General features: G+C 38.0%; 1 protein-coding gene across 1 annotated transcript in view; it reads right to left on the bottom strand.

Moving 5' to 3' along the window:
* The window catches only part of diaph2 (diaphanous-related formin 2), a 410,316-nt gene that overhangs the window by 296,988 nt on the left and 99,471 nt on the right, over nucleotides 1–13,857 (bottom strand). The window contains 1 exon segment of the mRNA XM_028589075.1: nucleotides 5,862–6,001. Coding sequence (XP_028444876.1) covers nucleotides 5,862–6,001 — 140 coding nt within the window.

Genomic DNA, 13,857 nt, shown 5'->3' with positions numbered 1-13,857 from the left:
GAGTGGCTTTTTTGACACCTTTTAATTGTCTTGGTTTTAATTATATGAGTAAGTGCCATACACATAAAATGTAATGAAATTCAAGTACAGTAATATCTTTCCACCTTCCAGTAGGAATTTCATTGTTTAAATCAAAAAGTATGATTAAAAGGTAGTTTGATTGTCTACAAAAATTATGTTTGTGGTCATAAAAGAGTTTATTTAACTGTAATATAACAAACATAGATTAAGAGATATGGGAATATGTTTATTTGAAGGTTTGCTTTAAAATTATAAGGGAAGCACCTCCACTGTACTTGACAGAATTATTAGTGTTTGTCGGAATGTTGTTTAATGCTTTATTAAGATGTGCATTAGGACAGACAGTCAATAGGACGAGCAGCTTTATGTTAGCAGGCATAGTAACTTTAAAGCTCGTAAAAAGCCCATTACTAGAGATCCATGCAACCCTATGTGCTCAGCTACAAGCATTCAACTGAGAAGAGCTGGTGAGGCTGATTCAGACTCAGAGACACCCTGTGTGGCAGAGCAGCAAGATCATCACAACAACCAGACACAGAGAGAAACTCTGGTGTCAGCAAATGTCTTCTGCCTCCATAAAAAGACCCCACAAGAAAATGCCCTTGAGAAAATGTCAGACTTTTACGGTGAAGATTTCACATAATGAAAAGTTAGAAGCCCAGTTCAATTTTGCTTAAATTTGTCTTAGGGATCTGAGAGCTAGCAGATCTAATATGAAAGTCACTGTCTGGATTTGACAGAGTCATAGTGTAATGCTGAGGGATAAACCTAGGGAACTGAAAGGCTAGAGCCATGGATGTGTGCTCTGCTGCTCAAAACCACTAAAACCACTCTCCTATTTTTATATTGGAAAGTCTACTGATGGAGCAGCAGCTGAGCTAGAGCTGAGGAAATGAGCTTTAATCAAACTTCTTTAGAAGTGCAAAAATAAGGTGTGCCCAATCGTGCAATACAAAAATCAAATGTACATGATACAAAATTAAAGAGTTTTGCTCTAGTGACTGTATAAAAAAAATGAATGTGTTTTGCCTCTTGAAATATCAAATTCTTTGACATATTTGTACATGGATCTAATCACAGTTTTGCGAGACAGAGACTAGAAATTGTGAAATGAGAAAGAAGGCTGGACTGAAGCACTGCAGGATTTCTCTCCCACTCAATGAGAAAGTAAGAGGGTTGTAATGTTCTGTAAGTTGGCATCTCACTTCATGTCAGTGGATTAAGAAATTAATGAAAAGTGGCTAGTCAATCTGACACTTCAAAATTAAGGAGAGAGCATCCAAATGACAAAATTAAAATGGGGAGAATGAAGTAGAGGATACATAATTGGCTGTGGAAATTCTGACAGAAAGAGAAGTGGAAAACATGGCAGTTGAGGAAAAGCGAGTGGAAACAGAGTAAGCAGCGGATGCTCCAGGCAATGCCATCTGTGGGTGGATCTGCAAAGGCTGCATGCCACACACCTGTGTGGAACTGCCTGGGAGATAAGGCCCTCAGCACAATGGCCCTGTGGCCACCTGTGCTGCCAAACAGGTGCACAGCCCAGCCAATTAAACTATTAGACAAACACAGGCCTCTGGGAGCAAATTAGCAGGATGCCCAAACATCACAGGAAAGACAAAAAGCAATGGTAAGCACTAACTGTGAAAGGACAACAGCACTTTGATGAGACTTTCATTTCAGTGTATAGAATTAGGTTTAATGTTTCATGAAACAAAGTTTTGATTTAATCATCACATTAATGTCGAAAATGTCTCCAGTGTATAAACAGAGACAACTAAATTACTTTATTGATATAAATAGTATGAATTAATATAAAATTGCTTACCATGTATTAAGGATCAGGGCTTTATTATATCTACACAGTATATATATATATATATATATATATATATATATATATATATATAAAACCAAATTACAGTATTATTGTTTAATATAAATGGCCCACTTGGAGTCGATACTCACATTGGCCTTGACAAAGCAGAGCTTTACTGGTAATATCAAAATGATCAATTTAGTTTGAAACACTGATTATATAATAAACTTATCACAAAGTAGATGTTCACAAAAGGATCAACCTGAAAATACTGATAAATTGATAATTTATTTGAATTTTAATCAAATACACGTCTTTTTCTCCCCAAAATATTAATATTCAAAAGATGGCCAGCTGATCCCTATTCTAAGGTGTAAATTAAAACAAGCATGATTGCACTGTTCTGCCATCTACTTCATGGTTATTTTCAGTATACTGTATGATAACATGGCGTACAAAGGTTACATTAACATAGTGGAGTCAGGAAAGTAGCAAACCAAATGTGGAGTTCCTTTGTGTTGTGATCCATGACAATTAAGTGCATTCATATTCATTAGTAGTAACCTTATCCATGCTTCAAGAAAACAATCCCTTTACCAAGGAGAGAAATAATGAGAGGTGTAAACATGAGCAGGTAGTCAACACCCGCACAATCCACCTCGGCACACACACACTCAAAGGTGGCTTTCTCCCCATGTGTAGGAGGCGACTCGTCCATAACGCACTGGTCCCTTACATGCCGGTCAAATGTTCAGCCATTTGAAAACACCCACAGGGCGAGCCTGGCCTCACTTATATCCCCTCGGCAACAGTTGGCCTTCGTAAGCGGATCGGCTGACTCCCCACAGCTTGCTGGAGACTGTGGAGACTGACTTCAAAGTTCTGCAATCACTCGAGGGATAACTACTTAGCTATTCATTATACTATATAAAATACTTTATATAAAATGTGCTTTTACTATGTTAAGCTTAGCACATTATCAATCTATCTGTGGTCCCTTTGTGGATGTATCACAAGCTAATGTTACCTTGTTACATGAATGGGTGTCTTGAGCAGTGCAGGATTTTAGCGAAAGCACACAACTCTTTGTGCTTTTCTTCTAAAAGTGGCTAATGCAGGGATGCAGCGGTAATGCTGCTACAGTAGTAGCACACAGATTTAAAAAAAAAAAAAAAAAAAAAAAGCTTCTCTGGGGGCCATGCTGGCAGGTCCTTACTCTGTATCCAGGGTGAACATAAAAAAGTATTCCACTTATCCGATGACCATTTAATATGCACCATTCATTAAGAAACATCTCCTCAACAGTGGGCTGGTAAATAATTTAAAGGATCTGCTGTCACTAACGGTTCTGTTGCACTAGTGGGACCAAATTAAAATTAAAGATCCCATTTAAAGAGAGAAGGCAGTGAAGTTGGGTAGAGAGTAAAGACAAGGCTTAGAAAATCAGTGAGCCCTCGTAACAAATGACAAAAGAGCCAATTGAGGCTCAACAGGACAGAGCCGAGAACCAAAAAAAAAATCTAAAATCATGTTGGACTATATATATATATATATATATATATATATATATATATATATATATATATATACCTTTTATAAAGGTTTCTAACAGATTAAAAGAGAAGTGCAGGCACTGGCCAATTTTAGTTTGGTAAATTGGAGGCAGGTTGTACACATGACACAGAGCCACGTGCTTATTAAGGTCTCAGAATGGCCGGCTTTCAGATATGGAAAATTAATAGAGATCTATTAGAGCTTAATGGACGGAGTGGTCTGGAATGACAGACTCGCTCCCAGTGACTATAAGCTTGTGCTTGTTTGGTCAGCTACACCATTCACTGTGCTTGTTTAAAAGTTGATGCTGTGCATCTGTCTTGTCTTTCATACTATGGAATCATATTTCTTTCATTATAATTAAACAAAAGTATGAATTTCAGAGAGAAAAAAACTGAAGCAAAAAAAAAGTTAACCTCAAAAGTAAAATGTTTGACTTGCAGACAAATTATTTGTGTAATTGTGTAAACTCAGTCTTTTACTTTTTTATTAATTCAATTCAATTTTATTTATCGTATCAAATCATAACAAGGGTTATCTCAAGACACTTTACAGATAGACTAGGTCTAGACCACACTCTATAATTTACAAAGATTTATTAATATGTCCTTTTGTTTACAGTTCCCTCTGCTTCTTTCTCACTAATGAGACCTTTGCCCTCACTGTTGGCTTTGCAGTTACGCTGCCAGCTCTTTTGTTTGCTCTGCCTGACTTTTTTGTTTTGCATGGGTTTGTCCCCATTGGCTAATGTGTTTTTGAGTGACAGCTCAGTGCACCAGACACGTCTATGGGTTTATCAACCTACTTTAGATGCAACCACACCCACTTCTGTATGACGAAATCCTCAACAGTTGCGTTCCCATGGAAACCTCACTTACGGGGGTCCCGTGAAATATGACAGCTACAGAAGCCCGTAAAAAGCAATATGGAGCACTGAATTTGGTGAATTTACTGATTCGGAGAAAAAATTTGACAATTAACTAGCTAGCACACTCCCGCTGCTAGGACACTACTTCACTGGGAGGAGAGCGGGCAGGCGGACCTTCAGTAAGGCGGCTGTAGCAATTCTAATTCAGCTTACACTTCCATGTTCTTCCTATCCAGATATACCCAAATTGTATTTACAGTAGATCCAGAGTTGAAAAGATAAATCAAATTATCCATTAGTTGTCAACTATTAAATGAATTGCTAACTATTTTTGATAATCAATTAATCGGTTTGAATAATTTGTCATGAAAAAAACAGTCTCTGATTCCAGCTTCTTAAATGTAAATAGGTTCTAGTTCCTTCACTCCTATATGACAGTAAATTAATATATCTTTATATATTTATATCTATTTCTGAGTTGTGGACATGTGGTGTGTGGACCGACATTTTTCACCACCATTGTTTGATCGAGAATATAATCAACAGATTAATTAACAATGAAAATAATTGTTAGACCTATTTAGATCTCACTGATACCTTGCATTCAAATTTGTGTTATATCCAAATCCTGCTCAACAGAAAAAAAGCTTGATGGAAGAGGAGTAGAAACTTGTATGTACAGCTTGTGCTTGTCCTTGCACTCTATCACTTACTCTGATCTGTTGTCAAATCCAATATGGATCCAATATGGATTACCACAACAATAGCTACGTTAATTGATTATTCATTGCAGTCAGGATGGCATTTAGGTTCACAATACTTGACATGCCACTGAATCCTTAAAATGTTTCTGGTTCATTAAACAAATATATTATTAATATATAAATAAATATATATATATATATATATATATATATATATATATATATATATATATATATATATATTAGTGGGGTGAGATTATTCTGCAGTATTTCTAGCTGTGCACAGCTGTTGTGTGTGCTAACAGTATACTTTCACACAGCAATAACCAGAGGGAAACTATGTGAATAACCTATCAAACATAGCGATAGAATGATGTTGATCCTAATTATTAGGGGTGCACAATTCAGAAAATGTCACGATTCGATTCAATATCAATTTTTGGGCTCAAGATTTGATTAAAAAATCAATTTGATTCAAAAATGATTCTTAATAAAAGAAGAAAAAAAAAACGATTCACAGTATGTAAATAAAGTTACTTTTCCCATGTGATTGCACTAGACATACAATAAAAAAAATATATGAACAAAATAATATATATATATATATATATATATATATATGAATTGATTTTTGGAATTCTATGAATTGATTTTGAATCGGTAGAGCTTGAATCGCGATACGAATGTGAATAGATTTTATTGCACACCCCTACTAATCATTGTGGGACTGTAAAGTCTAAAAAACTATAGAACACAGATGATCCTTCACAGCAAGCCCTGCATGGTGACACTTCAGAGTATCTGTTTTTTATCTGTAGTATTTGCGAATATCACTGAGAACATTTCCAGGTACAAAGTGCAGTTTGCAGTGTGCGAAAAAAGCTGAGTTACTGACCTGACAGGGTTACTAGTGAGAGACACTCTGAGGGACTCCAGGCAATTGAGCAGCTTTTCTTCTGTGATGCCAGAACGCAGCTCGTGAACATACTCTTGGGATGAAAGTGTAGACTCGTGCTTGCTGTTCCTTAGTCCACCCTGAAAACAAAATATCAACAGGACAGTTATTAGATTACCATGATACACTATTAACACCATAATGTGATCAAAAACAACAATGGTAATCAATAACAAAAGGAATTTGTGAACAAAGTTAAAGGGCATCCATGTATGATTTGCATCATTATCTTCCCAAAATTCATAGAAAGGTTACTTAACAATTACGGGCCAAAAAAGTCATATTAAGCTAGACCATTGGGAACAGACTCACTCAACTATACCATTAAGAGGATTTTACATAGCTGAGTAAGTATTTTGTGTTCAGTAGGTGTAGTTGTTGGGATTTGTTTTGGCTTAAAATTCTCACAGAGATGCTAGTAATACTGTAAAAGCTGGCGCAAATTCTGTGGATGAGTGAGCATCTAGATATTTTTTGGCCAATTTCTGTTTTTCTCAATCAGCCAATATTCCAATGATGGACTTGCTCACAGCGAGCCAAACACAGGCTCTATCTGTGGTAGCTCCTGCTTGAAGTAAATGGATTCTTGTGTATAATCTCCACATAGGGCTCTAGGGACATGTTGCTACACTGATGCTTACACAATAAGACTACCTATTGGCATCAATACACACACTTACACCAAAGCAGGGAAACACACATGTACACACTCACTCTCCCACCACACAACATTGTACTTTAGATTGAGCTACAGCTTGATTCCAAACTTACAGACTGATTGAATCTATGGTCTGACATTGTTTACATGCAGTCCAGCAATCAACATCAATTTTGAGGAATACAAATGAAAAAGCTTTGAGTGAAAATTGATTCATTTTACTAAATTATCTCTACTCCCAGAACAAGCTCCAAGAACAAATAGGTGTTAAATTAGTAATTTTCAGGTTGTGTTGTCAAGTTAAGCTACATTTCAGGTGGGGTTTGAGTCAGTCCCTTACAAAACAAAATGTAAAAAAGTGCTGCAGAAACAGCCTCACATATGCATGAACCAGACTGCTAGACAAAATCATCTTCACTGTGCTCATCCATGGACTGCTGGTTCCCCACAAAGTGAGCTGTGCTAATAGGCAGTTTGGGAAGTAATAGGCTAGCTCATTTATCTGGAGAAAAGAGAGGCCTGCTGCTCTCCTGCAATGCACAGTCAACATGAAAGAACCATATCTTTGTTGTTGAAAAAGCAGAGGCAGTCTAACAACAGCAAGCTACTAATAACTGTGCTTTAGGTGTAAACTGAGCTCATAGTTCAATGGGCTCAATAATGACAACAAGTGTTTATTTTATAAAAAAGGTTGACGTAAAATCACGATCCGCGACCTGAAGGAGTGATTCCTGCCAAAACCAAGTAAAAGTTGCACCTCTTGCACAACCAGTGTCAAAATTAGATTTAATCATTCAAAGTAGAAATTCAAGCACACACAGATGAGTACCTTATTGTCTGTGTGAGTATGGAATTTTGTAAGCAAAACCCCCCAAAAAAAACATGAAAAAAAGAATCTGCTTATGCCACTTCACTTAATTTCCTTTTGTTACGCATGGAAGAACCATTACTTTTTTCTATTATTCTCTGCCATGGCTTTCAACATTTTCATCTGTTCTGCTATTGTGATACTAGCACTTGTTAAAAAAAAAGGGTAAAATCTCAAAGCAAGTTAAACCTGAGAATGTGTTTTCACGCAATTGTCTAGTCTTCCAAACTACAGTTTGATTTAGTAATAAATCAATTTTCTGTGTTTCTCTTTTCGCCGTCTTTCTTATCTTGATCTATTCGAACACTTACGCCATTCATCTTTTTCTCAAACACCGTTGGGTGAATGTGGATGAGTGACTGGCTTAGCTTTTATCTGACTGAAGGTAGTTATTAAGCCATAGGGAGAGGTAAGAATCCTTATTATTATCTAGATTTTTCAACTATTACCTACCACGAGACTCTTTATTTCACATTTCTGCAACAATTTGTACATGCTTTTTTTGATATTGACAGTCTTTGAGTTTTCAAGGTTCAACTCAGACCATGATGTAAAATGTTATAGTCAGATAAACTATGACATTTAAGTACTTTTAAAAAGAAATGCTTTTAATCCCTTTCTTTTCTGATCAACGTTAATATGTAGTGTTCAAGGAAATTAGCATTTTCAATCAGAGCCCAATAATCTTCCTTTGTCTTAATAAAAAAGGGTCTCATATAGGTGCATATGTGCAAACAAGGTATGCCTCACAGGGTTGAAGATGTCTAAAAAAGATGTAAGAAAACATTTTGAATTAATGTCATGCAATGATTATCATCAGTAAAATCCAGACATGATGAAATTATTGTTTAGGCTGAGCGGTTAGCTAGGTCTATTTTTAGGGTGCATTTTTAACATCTGGCCAAGGACCACAAATATAAATTAGCCATTTAGGCTAACTTTGGCTAATGCAAATTGTTTTTCTGTTGATCAATGAACACATTCTCTGTCAAATAATCCCATAAAATGAATACACATTATGCTAACCAGTTAAGTATATGGTTCTTGTCCATGGATTCATTTTGTCGTAAAAATGCGGTTTTAGAATTAAAGTAAAACAATTGTTAAAAAATAAATTGTATTACCATTTACAAGAAAGACTTAAAAGAGGATTATTCAACTTGGACAGCAAGGCTAAAATAGTAACCATCTTACTTATGAGTACCAACAATTTGTACCAACAAGCAGGAACAAATATAGGATAGTACTGTATGGCCAGCAACTACATAAGATATATCCTGTAAAATAATCGAGATCTCGAGTTTGAAAGTCAAGATCTCGAGTTTAGTGTTTGCCCCCAGTACATGTATTTTTTTTTTTTTCCTCCTCCATGTCACCTCCGGGGCTCCGTAGGTTTCCGACCACCAGACTAGATATACTAAGAGCCCAACCTTTATTTCGGTTTTGATAACCCATTGTCAATATAAAAACAGTATGTGATGCAAAAGATTTTGGCGATCCCTGGTCTAGACTCTATCTGAACTTTTTTTGGACCATTAGCTCCACAGATGTACTTCACGGCACACTACACAAAAGTGCTCATTAATTTAAAACACTTTTAGTAGAATGGGCCTACAGGTCCTCCAGGGGGATTCTTCACTATAAAGAAGAAGGCTAAAACTACAGTCTTCATTATCCAATAGGGCTGATACTCCCTGGACAGGGTTCTACTAAAGGCCTGGGACCAGATCCATTTAAACAACTGATTGGAGCAGTGCATAACATGCTCAATCCAATCATGCCAGGAATGCAGAAACAACACACAGTACATGTAAGTGTTCCTTGCCCTCCACAAGATAAGAAGAAAAAGATTAACAATGATTGCTATTTATATTCTCAGGCTGAGCATTGCTGCACTCATCACAGCAGTCAAATTGCCAACTGTTTTTGCTGTACAAAAGGCTGGGGTTTTCCAAACACACTTCTGTCTGCAGTGGATCGGTTTCGATAAATAACAAATGCTAAAACAACACAGCTGGGTAGACAGTGGAGAGGTGATTTGTCACAACTGTGGTAAATAAATCTTGAAAGATAATGGCAGGTGAGATGTATTAAAGCCACAGTGCTGGGTGTCATGCAAGTCAGAAAACCAATCACCTGCCATTTGGCCGAGGCTTGACTTTGTTGGTGTTAGAGCTTAATGAAATATCCCCCGCAGCTTTGTCAAGGCCACCTTGCAAGCATGAATAAGAACTCAAGTTGAAATTGGACTGAATATTAAACACCACTGATACAACTTTAACATTCAACAATAAATATATGCACTTTTGGCAAAGTAATCGGGCCTAAATAACACAAATGTTGACCCAAACATAGCAAGAATGCAATTCCATTTTGGGATATGGTTTATTAGGCGACTGCATTTTCGGAGCATTACTCCCTCAATAGTACACAGGGCAGTGAGAGGGAAACACATCACCCACTTTGTATTTATCTTCTTACTACTCAGTAGTTCCCAGCAGGCATACCACTATGTCCAGAAAAGCTAGAGCTCTGGTTTCACCGCATGCTCTGACCTCTGGAAACCAAAGACACTGACCATAAACTGCTTTTTCATGACCCTAGCTCAAATCAATGGAATCCTTTGGGATAATATTAACATTACACCACCACACTGGCAGCAGAGAAACAATCTGAGGAGTAGAGGGAGATGGCATTACCTGCTGGCTATTTGGTAATAGAGTTTTCCCCTTCAGGCTAAAAAAAAAAAGGTCAACAAAAGGAAATGGTCCAAAAAACAGAGCCCTGGAGAAAGAGAGCAATGAAAGATAGAGGGATGAGGGAAAGAGATGTTGTGAAGGTAGTGTGTGATGAAGTAGTAAGACGTAAAAAGTGAAAGAAGCAGAGGGAGTATGGAGGAGATATGAGTAAAAAGTAGGGGTTAGATATAAAACGAGAGAAAGAATATGGGGGGGGGGGCAGAGAGATAGAGCATGGGGGGACGACCTCAACAGTAGAGGACACACAGCCTTTTGACCACAGCCTAGAGCCTCATCTCCTGCCGCTTATTGAATCCCCTATTTGTCGATAACAGTATTTCCTGCCAAAGAAAATAGTGCTGGGAGCAATTACTTCAGCGAGCCTGTCAATTTCATTTTGGGGGGTTAGGGGAGCATTGAGGCCCATTCCCTTCTCCTCTATCACCTCTGTCTCCCTTTTTTCTATGCCATGGACAGTGACAGAGTGCTGTGCCTTCTATTGGGGGCAGGGCAGGGAGACAATGCCAAGGCGGCTGCACCTCCACATGTCATCTTCACCTGTAATGAGCCTATAACAAGCTGGCAGCTTCCTCAGTGCCCAGTGCTCGGCACACTCAGGCAGACTGATAGATACATTATTCAGCTTCTTTGTCAGCTTACTGGAAAACTACATGGCAGCAATGTGTCTGGCCAGGAAGCTAGAGCTCGGAGATAGCTGATTGCCATTGCTTCTTCCATTCAGTCTGCCTTGCTGCCTCTCTCTGTCTCTGGCAGACATATGCCTACGTATATACAAACTTCTAAACAATGTTTTCTCAACTCCCTTATCTCTTACTGTGTCGCGTGATCAAGAGGTGCAATCAGTAAGTGATGCAAGAACAGAGGAACAGTACTGCACTCTATCTCTGTAATTCGTCGCAGCATGAGATTAGCATGTTAAAAGGATTTCTTTAGATTCACAGTATGAAAGTCCTCCAAAGCTTTGCGTCTGAATGGGTTTGTTTCCCTTAATGCGAAATCATGACCCTACTGTATTCATTTGAATGACATAAATCACCACTAAATGCTATTTAAAGAAGGGCACATATTTTACAATCAGCTTATTCTGAAGCCTTATTTTAAGGAGAGAGAAAAAAATTTCGAACACTGCATGTTGTACTGTTCAAAATAAAATGTTTTTTTGTAGAGAGAGTGCCCCCGAACTCCTTCATCCTTCCCTGATAATTCAAGGTGACGAAGAACATTATGATGGTTTACAACAACACCTGGCAGGATGGACCAACAAAAACAACTGCATGTGGGAGTAGAGTGATATGCAAGAACACATTCTGGTGGTGAGATTGTGAAATTGCTGACAAACCGAGGGCTTTGCCAGGCAGACTTAGAGTGGAACACCCAAGTAAATTCAACATTTTCACATAATGTCTACAACAGTGTTCTTGGGAGGTAATAAATCTAAACATATTACGACACACACCTCCAGCCAACCACCCACACTTCCAAAGAAGTAATAGACAAAAAGCTATGAAATAAATAATGAAAAATCTAATTACTCCTTCTTTGTGTGTAATTAATGGAAATTACTTGAGCACCCTACTGCTCTTTGTAAAAAGAATAATATAGATACAATCTGAGCAATTAGTGCATATCATGCTGTATGATAGCCACATTACAACTTAATTTCCTGCTCATTAGGAGTTGGTAGATTAGGTGAGAGAAAAGATACCACAAGAATTGGTAAAAGACAGTCTACCGTCAGGTAGCTCCAAATGTCACAGGTCTCACCGTTTCCCCTGCAATACAAGCATGACCTATGAACAACGCTGTCAACACAACCATGTGAGGAAATAAGGTTTGCAAGCAACAAACGAAAAACACACTCGCATGAGAGATGTTACATAAATGAGCAATCTTTCATTTAACACAATCTAAAAGTTTGGCATGTGTCGGTGGCAGCAGTGGTAAAGGTCAAAGGGAACATGGATCAGTTGAGATGCTGGTTGGCTGGACAATGACTTTTTCCCTAGCCCTACTTAAAGGACAGAGTCCTGCTGCCGGCAGATAAGACATTTCATCTAGCCACCAGGGCGCAGGGCTCCTAGCTCAGTGGGGGATTTCCCACCAGACCATGTGGCCAAGCATTTCACCCCTTTCTCTCCAATTCAGTCTCTTTACTCTTTCTTTTTCTGTCTGTCTCTCCCTCTGTCCATACTGAGGTGTTTTTGAACCCTGGGTGACAGGCACAAAATAATATGTTTATATCTGTGAGCACTGTGGGCTTTTTCTTCATTTTGTATTTATTTTCTATCCTCTATCTTGTTCTGATGTGGCCAGAAAACAAAATCTTACAGGATTTATTTATATATGCACAACTAGAACTTGCTGATAACATGGACACAATTAGGCCTACAACATTCTCTCAATAATCAGGCTAGTGGTATTGCATCTTGTGTCCAGACAAGACAAGCACACCAAGACAGAGAGGCAGACTGGGAAAAGAAAAACACAAGAAGAAACAATGAGTTATTAGGCTGGAAACAACATGAAAATGACACTGGGCAGTGGCCAAGGCATCATGTTGTTTGTGTACTCGTGTGTATGTGTGTGGATCCCCAAAATCCAGATGAAGCACACCCAGTGACAATAGCAACCACACAACCTGAGGATATTAAACAATTCCATTCCTGTTAATGTCAACACAAATATGCCCACAATAGTTTGTAAGCAGGGGTATGCTACTTCTACAGTCTGCATGTATGTGTGTGTGTGTGTGTGTGTGTGTGTGAGAAAGGTCAGGTATAAAAGGCATGGGGCAGCTCAACCATCATGTTGAATATATATGAGATTTATTTATTTATTCAGAACTAGAATTTATACAGGAATGTTTTTATTAAAGAAAGGCCATGTTCTTAGAAATGGATTTTAAACTTTCAAACAAAACAAAAAGGAACAAGCCCCCCCTCGTTTTGTCTAGAATTTACTTGTCATGCAGTGATGAATAAAGGATGCTTTTGTTCTTACAGAAAAAAAGCCTTACATGACTTCAGACATCAACACATTCAATGACAATGATGAACAAAGTACTAAAATGCATTGCTTCAGCCCCATCAGCAAGAACTACATCGGGACAGCTGAATAAAAGACATTTTAGTGTTGTCTTATGTTGCATCACAAATAATAAAAATCTCTATTAGTATGTCCTGAATTGTATGTTTTTCATGATGCAAGAGACAATCTTCAAATGACAAAAACATTCCATGTGATTATCACAAAGAAATTCCAAACTGCATTGTGTTATATGGCAACTGCTTGGCAAGGGTTGTGGTAACAATAATGATGAAAAATATGTAGCACTTTTGTTAACCTTTCACCACTTAAATCCTGCCAAAGTCAAAGTAGAAGTTCCAGGTTAAACTGTTTGTGATACTTCCACCTAGACCCTTATCAGACTAACAACAAGGGCGATTGCGTTTACCTCTCTGAAGTGGTCCATCTCCCCCTTTCTCTCTTAATTTTATCCTGACCCACGCCAGATAGTTCAGGCTTTGGACAAAACACACACACACCATGTCCATCCTCCTGGCTGTGCCCCAGATGTGGACAAGGAAAGGGCAGGCCAACAGGCACCGTCATCAAACTCTCCTGGCTTTAATCCCACTTAAAGTTGACCTG

The sequence above is a fragment of the Perca flavescens genome, chromosome 10 (genome assembly GCF_004354835.1).
Source record: "Perca flavescens isolate YP-PL-M2 chromosome 10, PFLA_1.0, whole genome shotgun sequence".
Taxonomy (NCBI): domain Eukaryota; kingdom Metazoa; phylum Chordata; class Actinopteri; order Perciformes; family Percidae; genus Perca; species Perca flavescens.
Note: the sequence above shows the minus strand (reverse complement) of the source record. Positions and strands in the feature narration are given on the sequence as shown.